Genomic DNA, 13,211 nt, shown 5'->3' with positions numbered 1-13,211 from the left:
TTCACGCAGCTGTGTAAAATTTACACTGTATGTGTATACATGGCGGCACAGTGGAGCAGATGGAAACTGTTGGCTTCACAGTTCTGAAGACCTGGGTTCAATCTCAGCCCTCCCTGTGTGGAGTTTGTCACTAATGTGCCCTGCGATTGGCTGGGAACCACACCATGGTATACCCCGCCTCCTCCCTGTTGACAGCTGGGATAGGTTCCAGTATTCCTGCAACCTTTGTGAGGATAAGCGGCTAAGAAAATGAATGGATGGATGTATGGATGTGTATCCATTTTTTTGTACTGCTTATCCTCACTAGGGTTGTGGGCTTGCTGGAGTCTATCTCATTGATCTTCGGGCACATATTAACAAACAACCATTGACATTCACACCTACAGGCAATTTAGAGCTCTCAGTCAACATCCAGTACCCGACATGTTTTTTGTCCCTTAACAGTCCTTGCAATTTGGAATTGCATTGTCTTAAGGAGAACTGCAAGGATATACATGTACCAGTATTATGCACACATATAAACCGGATATGTACAATAAACATTTCTCACACAGTAGATTAATCAAGACAAGCCAATCTCACCGCAAGGTCAGGAATGTTATGGAAAATGTGATTGCTTGGATTCCAAATCCACCTAACACTTTATAATCTATTCTTTTCATTTCTACATATTCCTGCAGAAAATCGTACTTTCATGTGGATTAGTATTGGCTCGAAATAAACGTTGCAGTTGGTGTGCAGGTGAATCTCCGGAGTTGTTTCCCTTTCACTCCCCGCTTGCCATTTTCCTTCCCCCTTCAACACCTCCACCTCCCCTACTTTTAATCACACCGGGTTAATTAAAAGGTTGCCATGCCTTTTTCTGCTGCCTGGCTCCTAGCTTTATAACCCCCGTGCTGTGGTCTGCTGCCTCCTTCAGCTTCAACCCCCCCCCCCCCCCCCCTCACTGCACACAAACACACACATACACACACTCTCACGGAAATTGGAGCTCACCTTGGCCACGGGGAGGTGGGACCAGGGAGGTTGAAGGGACAAGACAGAGGAAATGAAAGTCAGTGAGGAGGAGAGTGAAAAAGGGGGGTGAATGCGGAGGGTGCACCAAGCGTGGGAGGAGGGCCCAAAGTTCAGTGTCATTAATTGGTCACCATTTGAATATTAAGTGGGGGTCTCTGTTAATTAGCGTGATAATAAAAGTGCTGCTGGCTGGAAGGGGGTGGAAGGATGCACGGAGGATGGGCGACGAGAAAGGAGGGCAAATGGCAGCCGAATAGAAGAGGCAGAGCGAGGCTGGGTGTCGGGTGATAAGGAGGAGAGAGAGATGTCCGTGGGTAAAGGTCTGCCAGTGGTAATTTGTGGAGAGTTGCGTTAATTGTCATAACCTTTTAAATGGCAGAGTTTATCTGAGCCCTCTAAATGTCCCCACGTATTGCCAAGGCAACCGCAGGCCTGCTGCACTCAGATTGGCTGCCTCTGACGAGCACTTAAGCTTGATGAATTTTACATATATTCCTTTACAAGTGTATGGACAGATACTATATAAAACTATACTTACGCGACACTTTGATTAGGGACCCCTACACAATGCAATGGCATTCAACACAAGAAGAACTGCAATAAAAAATTCCATAGTACCCACCAGATATCTCTGTATGTGCTGGTACCTTTAAAATGTAATTGACTTGAAAAAAACATAAACCATTCACAGGCAATGAAACAATATAACAACCACTTTCACAAGCCTACGGGATTTGATACAAAGAAATCTGAATCAAAAAGATGATCATGCTCTGTTTCGATTGATGCACAAAATAAACACTAGCTTGTGCTTTATAGTGGCCTAGTGGTCTACATCCCTGTGTGTTCGTGTGCATGCATGTCTCACCCTCCATCTTTTTAAAAGCAGTCTGTTTTTTTACCTCCACTTTGACTGACATTTGCTAATTGCTCGACCAGAATCCACCTCTATTTTTTTTCCTCCATTTATTTTTCCTTTTTTGATTTGTGTTTGTATTTGTGTAGCCGTACGGCAATTCAAATGCAAATGACCAAGAGTGGGAGAGTTGTTCTGGATTGGTTAGGACAATCATAATGGCTCTGAATAAAGCAAGGCCAGTAGTTAGCACCCTGGGGGCCTCATTTAGCTACCATTTGTTCGGAAATGCTGTTACATTTGTTCCTGGAAGCAGACTTCACAGACAACGAAAGAAAAAAAACATACTATATATATATATATATATACACACACACCCACACACGCACACACAAAAATGTCATTGTTGAGCTTGCCAATGTTTCACGATTGTTCCTGTTTTAGCAAAAGTTATGTAGGTTTACTCCAGTCAAGGTGGATGTCTGTTTAAATTTCAAGCCAAAGAAATTGAAGTGTGCAGACAGATGTTGCTGAGGGACGAGCAATACATGTGTAGGACTGACAAAGGTATACTATTATTTGGTTAGCCTCAAGAAAAATAAAATAATACAGTCAGGTTTTAACTCATATAATATTGTTACTACAGGAACTAAACTCGGGCGGCGTTGCGGAATAACTGTAAGGTCTTGGCCTCGTAGTTCTGAGGAACTCTGCTTGCCTCCCAAATCCCAAAAACATGGAACATTAATTGGAGACTCTGTCGGAAATACTGTAAATGGATGGATGGATGGCTGGATGGATGGATGTTTGGATATTCCGCATGAGGTGATTTCTTGTATACCATAATTTCCAGCCTATAAACTGCAACATTTTTCACTCGCTTTCAACCCTGCAGTTTATGTAGGTGATGCAGCTAATTTGTGTGTTTTTTTTTCTAACGGTGCCAAGGGGGCACTCAAGCGGAAAAGGTAAGAGTGAGACCAGTGGAATATTTGTGCCAAGGAGGTGACTTTATGTTTTTTTTAACCGACCCTGTTAGCGCGGTGCTAGCATTAGTGTTAGCATTAATTAGCATGGCGTTGCTAGTGTCAGTGTGGTGCTGCTAGCGTTAGCGCAGCGGTGCTAGTTCTAGCGTAGTGGCGCTAGCGTTAGCATTAGCGTGGCGGCACTAGCGTTAAACTCTATGTGTACCATCTTTGTAAATATCTCGTCTTTCATTGTCGGTTTCAATGTGGACACATGCGGCTTTTAAACAGCTGTGGCGTATGTATGTACCAAATGGTATTTCCTTTACAAATGTACTGGGTGAGGCTTATAACTAGGTACGCTCTTTAGGCCGGAAATCGATAGGTTTCTAATGACGTCACCACAATCCTTAGACCAATTGGATAAATTAACGATGGAAAAAAACTTGACGCTTCACCTATCACCTGTGTTGTCTAACCTCTATGACACACATGATGGCGTAAAACCTATCCATTACGGTACTATGTTAAACGTCTGATGAACTGCTGTGACTGAATCCTGTTTGAAGGATGGACACACACACACATATAGGGCAGTCGAACAGGCCATGTTTCAAATGGATCCATTAAGATGATTTATGGATATACACAAGTGCTCCCATGCCTATTTTCATCACTTTTTTCTTGATGATAATAACGATCTCCAGCCTAGCAATGAATCCCCAATAATTTGTCCAACACCTTTTTTTTTAACAAGGAGTCACTGTCGATGAAAGTATATCCACATCTTATTTTAAATAATCAGCATGTAAAATATAGTGCTTTGGAAAACAGCAAAAAAAAAAAAAAATCAAACAATAGATAAAAGAAAAATGAATCACCCAAACATTTCTTACAACATGGTGCAGCTCCAAGTCAGTGTTTCAATTGTGCTTCAGTCTACATGTCATTAGCATGAACTTGAGAGAGACAGAGATAGAGAGAAAGAGAGAGAGAGAGAGAAAGGGAGAGGGAATTGTTAGATGTACACATGCTCATGCTTTGCAGAGTTTTTCCAAAAGACCACGAGAGGTTTCCTATCTCTGGTGTCGTGGCGCAGTGTGTCAGCAGATTGACGTGTTATTGTGTGTGTTTATGTTCTCTCGCTCTGGTGTGTGAGTTGGGGCCTCTCTCCCAAAGACACACAATTAATCTTAATTTTTAATGAATATTAATGGAATTAGTGTCAGATTTGGTGAGATGCGCATCTCTGCTAAGGTGCTGCGGAACACAGGGACGACTAATTCATTTGCTAGTCGGGAAGCTGGTGTGGGGGAGGAAGACACCAGCAGAGAGGAAGGAGGTGGAGGCCATATTGATGGAGAGGAGCAGTGTGGCACAAGTTGCTTCCCTGGCTTCTTTCAGTCTCAGTCTGATTATTGTTCATGTGTATCTCGATTGTCAGAAAAAGAATCATAGATAGATAGATAGATAGATAGATAGATAGATAGATAGATAGATAGATAGATAGATAGATAGATAGATAGATAGATAGATAGATAGATAGATAGATAGATAGATATAGATAGATAGATAGATAGATAGATAGATAGATAGATAGATAGATAGATAGATAGATAGCATTTCGTAAAGAAAAGAGATTGAGGCAGAGCTTAACATCCATCCATCCATTTTCTTAGCCGCTTATCCTCACAAGGGGTTGCAGGGAGTGCTAGAGCCTATCGCAGCTGTCAACGAGCAGGAGGCAGTATACACCCTGAACTGGTTGCCAGCTAATCGCAGGGCACATCGAGACAAACAGCCGCACTCACAATCACACCTAGGGCCAATTTGGAGTATCTAATTCATGCATGTTTTTGGGATGTGGGAAGAAACTGGAGTGCCCAGAGATAATCCACGCAGGCACGGGGAGAACATACAAACTCCACACAGGTGGGGCCAGGATTCGAACCCTCAGATCTGTGAGGCCAACGCTTTCCTAGCCCTGCCACCGTGCTGCCAGATCTTAACATCATGACTTTAAATTTGTCCTGGCTTTTTCCTGTTTTGTAGAATTGTGGCTGTATCATCCTCAGGTATTTTATGTTTTTTTTTTTAATCATTTCATTACTTCTTGAATTCTATTGCTCAAAGCAGGCAGTCATGCAGATTGAAAGGGAGGCAGCAGTTCACCTTGCCCCCTCCTCGAATGTCGAGTTCAAAATTGTGCAGTGCAACCAGTCAAAAAAGCCAAGTACAATCCTTAAATGATGTGAGATGAAAAATGTCCAACAGAGTCAAAAAGAAACTCATCCCTTTTCAACACATGACGTGTCTTTTGACTATCTGACAGTTTCAGAAGAGGCCTTTGACCCTCCCCTTTAAGAAATGAATGTTTTAGCTCCGGGATTAACAAAGGCAAACATCACACATGGGTACGAGCTACATTTGAAAGCGTCAGCATGCAGACCTCGTACTCCATACGAGCGTCAGCGTGGAAAACATTTCTGAGCGTCTCATTCGCTGTCTTCCCGTGACTGAGATTAACGCAGTGGCGCAATATTGATTTTTGTCAGCATAAAGCCTCTTCGGCTCTATATATTACACCACATTCAGCAGTCATCTATTCAATCAAATCTAATATTACACGGGCTCTCCACACAGCTGTCTAATAGCATTTAACTCACAGTTTGATTCCTCTGCCTTCCCTCGTGTACTTCAAACGCTTGCTTTCAATATCCTTCACTCGTTTCCACTATGCCAAGATGAAGTCTTTTGAAAAGCGCCGAAGATGAATGAGTGTGCGGCTCTGTGCATGCTCGCGCAAATGTGTGTGTGGAGACAGGATTAGCCGTGGCCTTAGGCTTAAGGTATGGAGCGGAGTGTATTTTAGAAGCTTCTAAATTAGCTGGGAAATGGGATTTTGAGACAATGGAGTGGGGGGGGGGGGTTCAAATGAAAGGATGCACTCACAGCACTCCTTCATTTGCTTCTGATGTTTTATGAGACTTTTTTTTCCCCTTTTAATCAGCGCTCCTCTCTTAGTCTTCATGTTCCGCTCCTCCTCGCTACATTTTGCCCCTCTCGTCCTCCACCTGCCCTCCGTCTCTCGCTCACTCTCGCTACAGTTGACAGCAATGATGTAAGAATACGAGGGTAAACAGTAGTACGAGGCTAACCCCACTTTGACCCACTTAAAACAGAAATTCCCTCAAGCATCCACACACACTACAGACTCATATGCCCGAGTAAATATTGGACTTGTTTCAGCTGACAGTTGGTGTGTTCTACACTCGGTTGTCTGTGCGTGGCTTTTTTCATCTATGAAGGTTTTTTTTTTTTTAAACACTATAGTTACAAGAATAGGACCATGCCACAAACGGTCTCTTTTAGCGATGTGCCAAAGGTGTTCTGATTTCATACTGACCACAGTAGTTGTTGCTCGTTGGAACCATAATATGGTGTGGCTTTTAAAACGTGAAGTCAAACATCATGCTCTGCGTAATTTACATTGACTTTTTTTTTTCTCGTTTTGATTCGTCTGTCAATCAAATAAGTCAGCTATTAGAATTTAGGCACCAGAAACATGGTCTGAGTTCCATGTTGGCATGCTTCCATTCGCTGAGAAATTGTGTTCAAATATAAGTGCAAGTATCCATTTGGAAAGCATGCTTTAAAAAAAATCAATTACTGTGGCTAACTGTAAAAAAATAAATGTATTGGAGGAAAATGACGGTAATAAGAATAAATACATGCAAGAAAAATGACGTGCACAAGCCACCCACAAAATGCCAACACCATCAGTGTTAGACGGAATCAAAATACATGGTTATTATGAAAGTCACAACTTAGAAGGCTGAAAATATGTAATTATTCCGAAAATGCCGCCGTCGCGGGTTCAAGGGAACGGTCGTATGGCTCCGAGTTTCAAGTGATAAAAATGCCACCTTGTTAGTGCTTCTGGGGTTTAATTGGCTGATAATTGAAATGTGGATTTCCAGGAACTACTCTGGGGCTTTTAAGGTCATTACATTACCTTCTCTTAATAATGGATGAGTGAATACATTAACTTTTGTCTCTATGTGCGTGCAGCTGTTCTGGCAGCTCGCAAACTGTGTACGCGCTTGGAACTTTGGTTGGAAAGCGGCGAGAACATTAAGTTGATATCAGCTTTCACGTGAAATCTCCTTTAAATTCTGCACGAGAGTAATCCAGCTCTGCCGCACCAATGACTCCACTATTAATTTGTTAATAATAGATTCACTCCAAGTCTCTAGCTGCGAAGGGGTAATCTCCTGCTGCAACACGATATCCACTGTCTGGCAGGAGTATTGCCCAAATACTGCAGTCTAATCACACAACAGATAAGGTTGAAGAGGGGAAAACTGATTTTGAAAGTGGAAAAGTGAGACTGTGCGGTGGATGAATGTTTGACGTGCATCGCCTGCAAATCCTCGGGTGTGTGTGGACGTGCGTGTGCGATCCTTTGCCTATCGGTTATCACTAATCCTTCCACTCAGAGCTCCATAACAAGTCGCCATTGTGCTGCTGACGCTTAACATGATGGAGCGACGACCGCGGTGATGAATAAAGGAAAGGAAAAGAGGGAAGGAGACGCTGATATGAAGCGAGAGACAAAGATAGGCAAAGGGGGCAACACCTCCAACAATGGAGAGAAAATTGCATTACACTAGATAGCTTTGTGATTACAGAAGGAAAGAAAATGACTCGGATTGAACAATAGGAGTGAATGTGTGTGTGTGCGTGTGTTTGGAACGCATAAATGCATGAACGAATTGGGAGTGTGGTGTCCTGATGGGCTGCTGCTGTTATGGCCCTGCACGCACTCTATCTGTGTTTTATATGTTTTATTGTTTCATCATTACTTGCTTGGGATTTGTTATGTGAATGTTGAGGGAGTCAAACATTGTGCTTGTGGCCCAAAATGTCAGCCAGGGTGGAATACGGTTACGGTTTATGGTTGCATTCAAATGTTTTCTAAATGTTTTTTTTTCTTTTTATGATGATGATATTTAATTGTTCTTATTTTGGGCTGGCTTCAAAGTTTAAATATCTCAGGATTGGCATTTATTGCACAGAGTTACAGGAATATTTTGATTAATTAACAACTAATCAATGACAAACTTAATCGACAAGTGTTTTCGTAATTAATTTATTGTTTAGAGATGTTCTTTCAGATTAGAAGTAAAGTTGTCCAAATCCTTGGGATTTCAGCTTCTCGACACTAAATACTGCACAGACTCTTTAGTTCTCGATGAAAGCAGTCTGATTATCGTTTTTTTTTTTCATTCATCCATTTTACAAGCCGCTTATCCTCACAAGGATCACGCTGGTGCTGGCACCTATCCCAGCTATCATCGGCCAGGAGGCAGGGTACACCCTGAACGTGTTGCCAGCCAATCACAGGACACACTGAGACAGACAACAGTTGTACTTACTAATAAGCCTAGGGGCAATTTATAGTGTCCAATTTATGTTGCATGTTTTTGGGATGTGGGAGGAAACTGGAGTGGCACGGGGAGAAGATGTAAACTCCACACAGGCAGGGCCGTGATCAAACCCTGGGCCTCAGAACTGTGAGGCCAATGGTCTAAACAGTTACACCACCGTGCTGCATTTATCTTTAATCAAGATAAAACACTTGCAAAGTTCTGCTTTTACTTTGGAGAACAATGAGCAACATTTTTGCCGATTTTCTTATGCACCAAACCAGGACCTAAATCATAAACAGTTTATATTTGTATATTTTCTGCACCATCAATTTGAAGTAGTATCCTTTTGTTGAATTAAGATATAGATATTTAAAAATGTATTTTCATCCAGTTCTCAAATTAATTAAAAAAAAAATAAACATAATAATTGATTGTTCAAATCATTTTGTTGCAGCAGTATTGCCCATTTCGGTTCATCAAACCTGAAACTCACCTTTATATACAGCTATAAATATTCTGTTTTGATCATTTCTTGTATGCTAATAACACACATTTTACAAATTAAATTCATTTTCTTTTAAAAACTTTATGAAGAGCTGTAAGTCGTTAGATGGGGATATTAAAAGAAGCCGAAGAGCAAACAATTACTCTCTTTGCTATTTCTAAATGTAAGTACATTACTATTAACATGAAATTTATAGTGTGCTGTAGCAATAGCACTGTTAATATATCCCTCTTTCTTCTCAGGAGGCACCGCAAGACAATTACACCAGCAGAGGTCCAAGTGCAGGGAATCCTGGGAAGAACAACACCGAAGATGGCATCTCCTCCCAGCACCGCCCTTCCAGTCTGCCGGTGAGTGAATAACGCAGCACGATACATCAAGGAAGTGCTCTCTTCCACGTTTTGAAAATACCTTTTTTGAATCTTTGTGTTTGCAGTCACGCTGTGGAAGGAAATGTGGCTTCAAGGCCTCTTTCCAGCGTTGTCCTACACGATGTCTGACTTTCACTTCTGACTTGTCATCCAATCAAATGCGTGTGTTTACCTTGTGGCCCACTTCTTTGTCTCGTGTTTGTGTTTTGCCCGAGTCCGTAGCGAGGGTGTAGGAGGCATCGCTGGTCGCAGCATCATGCGCTCTCTTGCACATAACACCCACAGGCACAGAGAAGCATATGCGCGGTCACAAGCTCTCGTGCTGAAGCGCACCGTCACACATGCAAACCCACGCGCTCTGCCTCTTGGCATTAGGGCTCGCTCAAACTCGTTAAGCGGGCTGCCTGCAGGAGTAATTGAGGAAAAAAAATGGAGAGACAAGGACGTTCTATTAGTTGCGGCCTCCTTTGCTTTTTCGCCTAAACCAATCGGTTATGTTCTCACACGGCTCTTCTGCTTTCCAAAGAATTTGATCAAACAACGTTTACCAATTCTTGGGCTCGAGATTCTTGCGCCGTCTACCAGCGTTTCCTGGAGGGAATGTGAAATGCGCGAGGTGAAGGGTATGAACTTTAAATAAATGAACTCGGGATGGATGACATGAATACGCGCATGCACACACACACAGAAAGCAATAAATGTGGAATGCAGATGAAAACTTAAAGATGCAGGAAGGTGTCTGAAGACGTTTCTTCCGTTATTGTATTTGGAAGCTAAGGAACATGCACATTTGCCGCCCCAACCTCTGGCCCCACTCCGCTTTTCTTTCTAAAGCCACATCATTAAAGCACCCCGACACTTCCCTGCACTGACAAATTGCCTTGATGCATCCGTGTGTGAATTGTGTGTGAATTCAGAGCAAGAGGCACTGCTGAAGTCAGCCCCACACAATCTTTCAGAATATATCGCTATATCGCAGTTCATCGTTCACGCACACACAATATTGCAGCGTTTGAAGTTTAAAGAAAAAGTTTTTAGAGTGTAAAATGTAGGTGGGGAGCCTCAAAATCTGATACTAGATCGTAATGGTGGATGTGAGGCGTCATTTGCTTGGTGCGCAGTAAGTCGCTTTCGCTCATGTTGCTCGCTGTGCCACAGGCTGAAAAAATACATTCAAAAGTGTATTGAGATCAGCGATAAAAAGTTTAAATTGGCTTGAAGCATGTTCCCCAGTATCAGACGTGACATGCATCCATGATGGATACGTTTGTCACGTAAACTCTACACAGTACTTACGCAGTACAATTTGGATTGGTAAACTGTCCTCAGCCTTGCATTTCTATCATGTGTGGAGGTGATGATGCTAAAACTGCAGTAAAGTATGGCTTGATTCATAAAAGCACAGCATTGTAACCCTCGGATGAATTCAACAGAGGACATAACATAGTGAACAAAGAACAATAACAACTGAGGACATCCGCTCCTTGCTGTCCTTTCATTTTATCCGCTTGGCCTTTTATAGCCTCGTCGGGTTCGTTTTAGTGTCGTGTGGTACGCATTTGTCAGTGTTTTCATTGTTGAAGGTCCCATAATATTCTGTTCCACTTTCCAGAACCCTCATTCGGAGTAGCTTGCAGCAGTATAGTGTGGTTTTGAGTGCGTGGGTGCATGTACGATCCTTGTTACATTTAAAATTTAAAAGTGCAACTTGAAGATAACCAAAAGTGTCAGGGAATTGGATCACAAAGGAGTTCAGTTGCGTCCCTTCTGATGAGCACACACATTGGCACACAGCATACACAAAGCTGCATTTCTCTTCGGCTTTGCTACTTATGTCAAATGCTCACGTTGGAAATCGCATTTTGCATTTTGACGAGCCGAACTGTATTGCTTCGTGGAAACGTGAATTATTGCCAGATGAAGACGAGCTTTGTTGCAGTCGTTCCATCAGTGTTGCATCCTCCCACCCCAAAAATGGTCCAATGCGGGTCAGTTACTTAGGTACCCTTCACAATTTGATGACGGAAACAATTTCCATACTGAACCAAACTTTAATGCTTCGTGAAAACATAGAGCAAATTTGCTCGGTATTGGCTGTGTTCTCCAGCGAGCTGTCATGGTGCAGTTGTAACCGTTTTTTTTCCCCGCGCATCGCTCTTTCTCTTCCTCTCTGGCTCGCGTTTGATGTCAGATCTAAAGCTGCTGTCATCTCTTCTTCCTCTTTCTCACCGGCAGGTGGGAGGGGGAGCAGGTCGGCAAAGTGTCATGTTGTTGTTTTGGGACGCGTCTGTTGTGTGATGTGGTGGGATTTGTGAAGAGAAACTAAAGGGAACTTTTGTGACTTCTCATGAATGCAAGTCACAGTGTCCCGTGGGGTCTTGAAAATGAAAATGTGATGCACTTGGCTACAGATACCTCCAATTCTAGCTCATTTTACAGTATCAGCGCCGTTAACAATCTTGGCCATATAATGTACCTCATTAATTCTGAAATTATTGCACAGAATTCTGTTCCTTTCCTTTTCCATTGGCTCTAGTTATCTGTTTTAAACCTAACTTAAGAAAATGCAAGTTTGTTGTTTTTGTTTTTTAATTTTTGGCTTTGATCAAAAAATACAAATTTGAGACAAGTTTGACTTTAAAGCTTTCTTTAAAGGGTTTTTCATTAATAATATTCCAAAAATCATCCATTTCATGACACTTGACCTTTAAAAGTCAAGTGCCATGCCTGTAAACATTCTAAAATAGATATTGTAATGAAAAATACATATAACATTCACTTCAATGTCTATACGAAAAAATAAATGTGAGCGGAGAGCGCGTCATCCATGCGCAAATTTGCAAAGTGTCATTCTCCGATATCCAAGTGCTCACCATATTGGCTGCGTCCTACGTCCGGGATGTCACCCAGACATTCGCAAATGAAAACACACGGTGCACCCTAACTATGGGAGACAAGCGCGCCCCGTCTGACACGGAAGCTCTTTTCGAAAAGGAGAACACTACACAACCGAACGAAGTTACCGGGGCAATATTACACTATTGTTTCGAGCCCTTGGGGCAATACACTACTGTTTCGAGCCATATTCAGATGATATGCGATCACGGCCAAACCTCATCCCCGTCCAATCCACTTCCGCGGCGGAGATGAGCCATCGTGGCGACGCGCAACTTTCGCAGAAGCAGTGACCGCCGGAAGCGACGCCTCAGCCGGTGTGGCTGATTTTCTGCTCGGTGGTGGCATATAAGGAGGAGGTGGACCCGAGCCATGCTGCTTTTAGGGGTATTTTCAAAGCCGCTGCAGTACTTGTTGAACACCGTCAAGCCGGGGCACATTACTGGCTATCTGTTATTTGGAACCCACGAAGCTCTCGTCCTCTGAACCCGTGCAATTTATTTTTCACAATGAACTGGGTCTCTTGCAAACTTATGAAGGCTAAATCCATTCTCCCTAGTGTTCAAGCAATATCCAGCAATGCAATGAGCCGGCATTTTGGCTAACACGAAGGAACAATGAGCTACCTTCCCGGAGGTTAAACTAATGAAAACAAAAACGACTCCACTAGAGGGCGCCTCTGTTCTGTACGTCACTTACTGTTTCTTCTCGAAAACAAATCCCTCAAGAGGTTTTTTATGGCGGGAGTTACAAAAAGCTGTATACGTCAAAATCATGTTTTGTGGTGAAAAAACACATGGGACCATATTGGCTGTGGGTTTTTCATTAATAATATACCAAAAATCATCCATTTCATGACACTTGACCTTTAAAGGTCAAGTGCCATGCCTGTAAACATTCTAAAATAGATATTGTAATGAAAAATGCATACAACATTATTCACTTCAATGTCTGTATGAAAAAATAAATATGAGCGGAGAGCGCGTTATCCATACGCAAAGTTGTGGAAGTGTCATTCGACATCCAAGTGGTAGCCATATTGGCTGCATCGTCTGTTCATTACGTCACGCTGGGACATTCGCCATTGAAAACTTACTAATCTGGGACACGGAAGCTCTTTTCAAAGAAGAGAACATCTCATAATCGAGTGAAGTGACCATGGCAGTATTT

The 13,211-nt window shown here is 42.5% G+C and overlaps 1 protein-coding gene across 3 annotated transcripts in view; it reads left to right on the top strand.

Annotated features, from left to right (window-relative positions):
- arid1b (AT-rich interactive domain 1B) overlaps positions 1 to 13,211 on the top strand; it is a 196,833-nt gene that overhangs the window by 62,839 nt on the left and 120,783 nt on the right. For all 3 annotated transcript variants that reach the window (XM_061843427.1, XM_061843426.1, XM_061843428.1), the window contains exon 4: positions 9,018 to 9,125. In XM_061843427.1, coding sequence (XP_061699411.1) covers positions 9,018 to 9,125 — 108 coding nt within the window. The remainder of the gene's footprint in view (positions 1 to 9,017; positions 9,126 to 13,211) is intronic.

Source organism: Syngnathoides biaculeatus, chromosome 15 (assembly GCF_019802595.1).
Source record: "Syngnathoides biaculeatus isolate LvHL_M chromosome 15, ASM1980259v1, whole genome shotgun sequence".
Taxonomy (NCBI): domain Eukaryota; kingdom Metazoa; phylum Chordata; class Actinopteri; order Syngnathiformes; family Syngnathidae; genus Syngnathoides; species Syngnathoides biaculeatus.
Note: the sequence above shows the minus strand (reverse complement) of the source record. Positions and strands in the feature narration are given on the sequence as shown.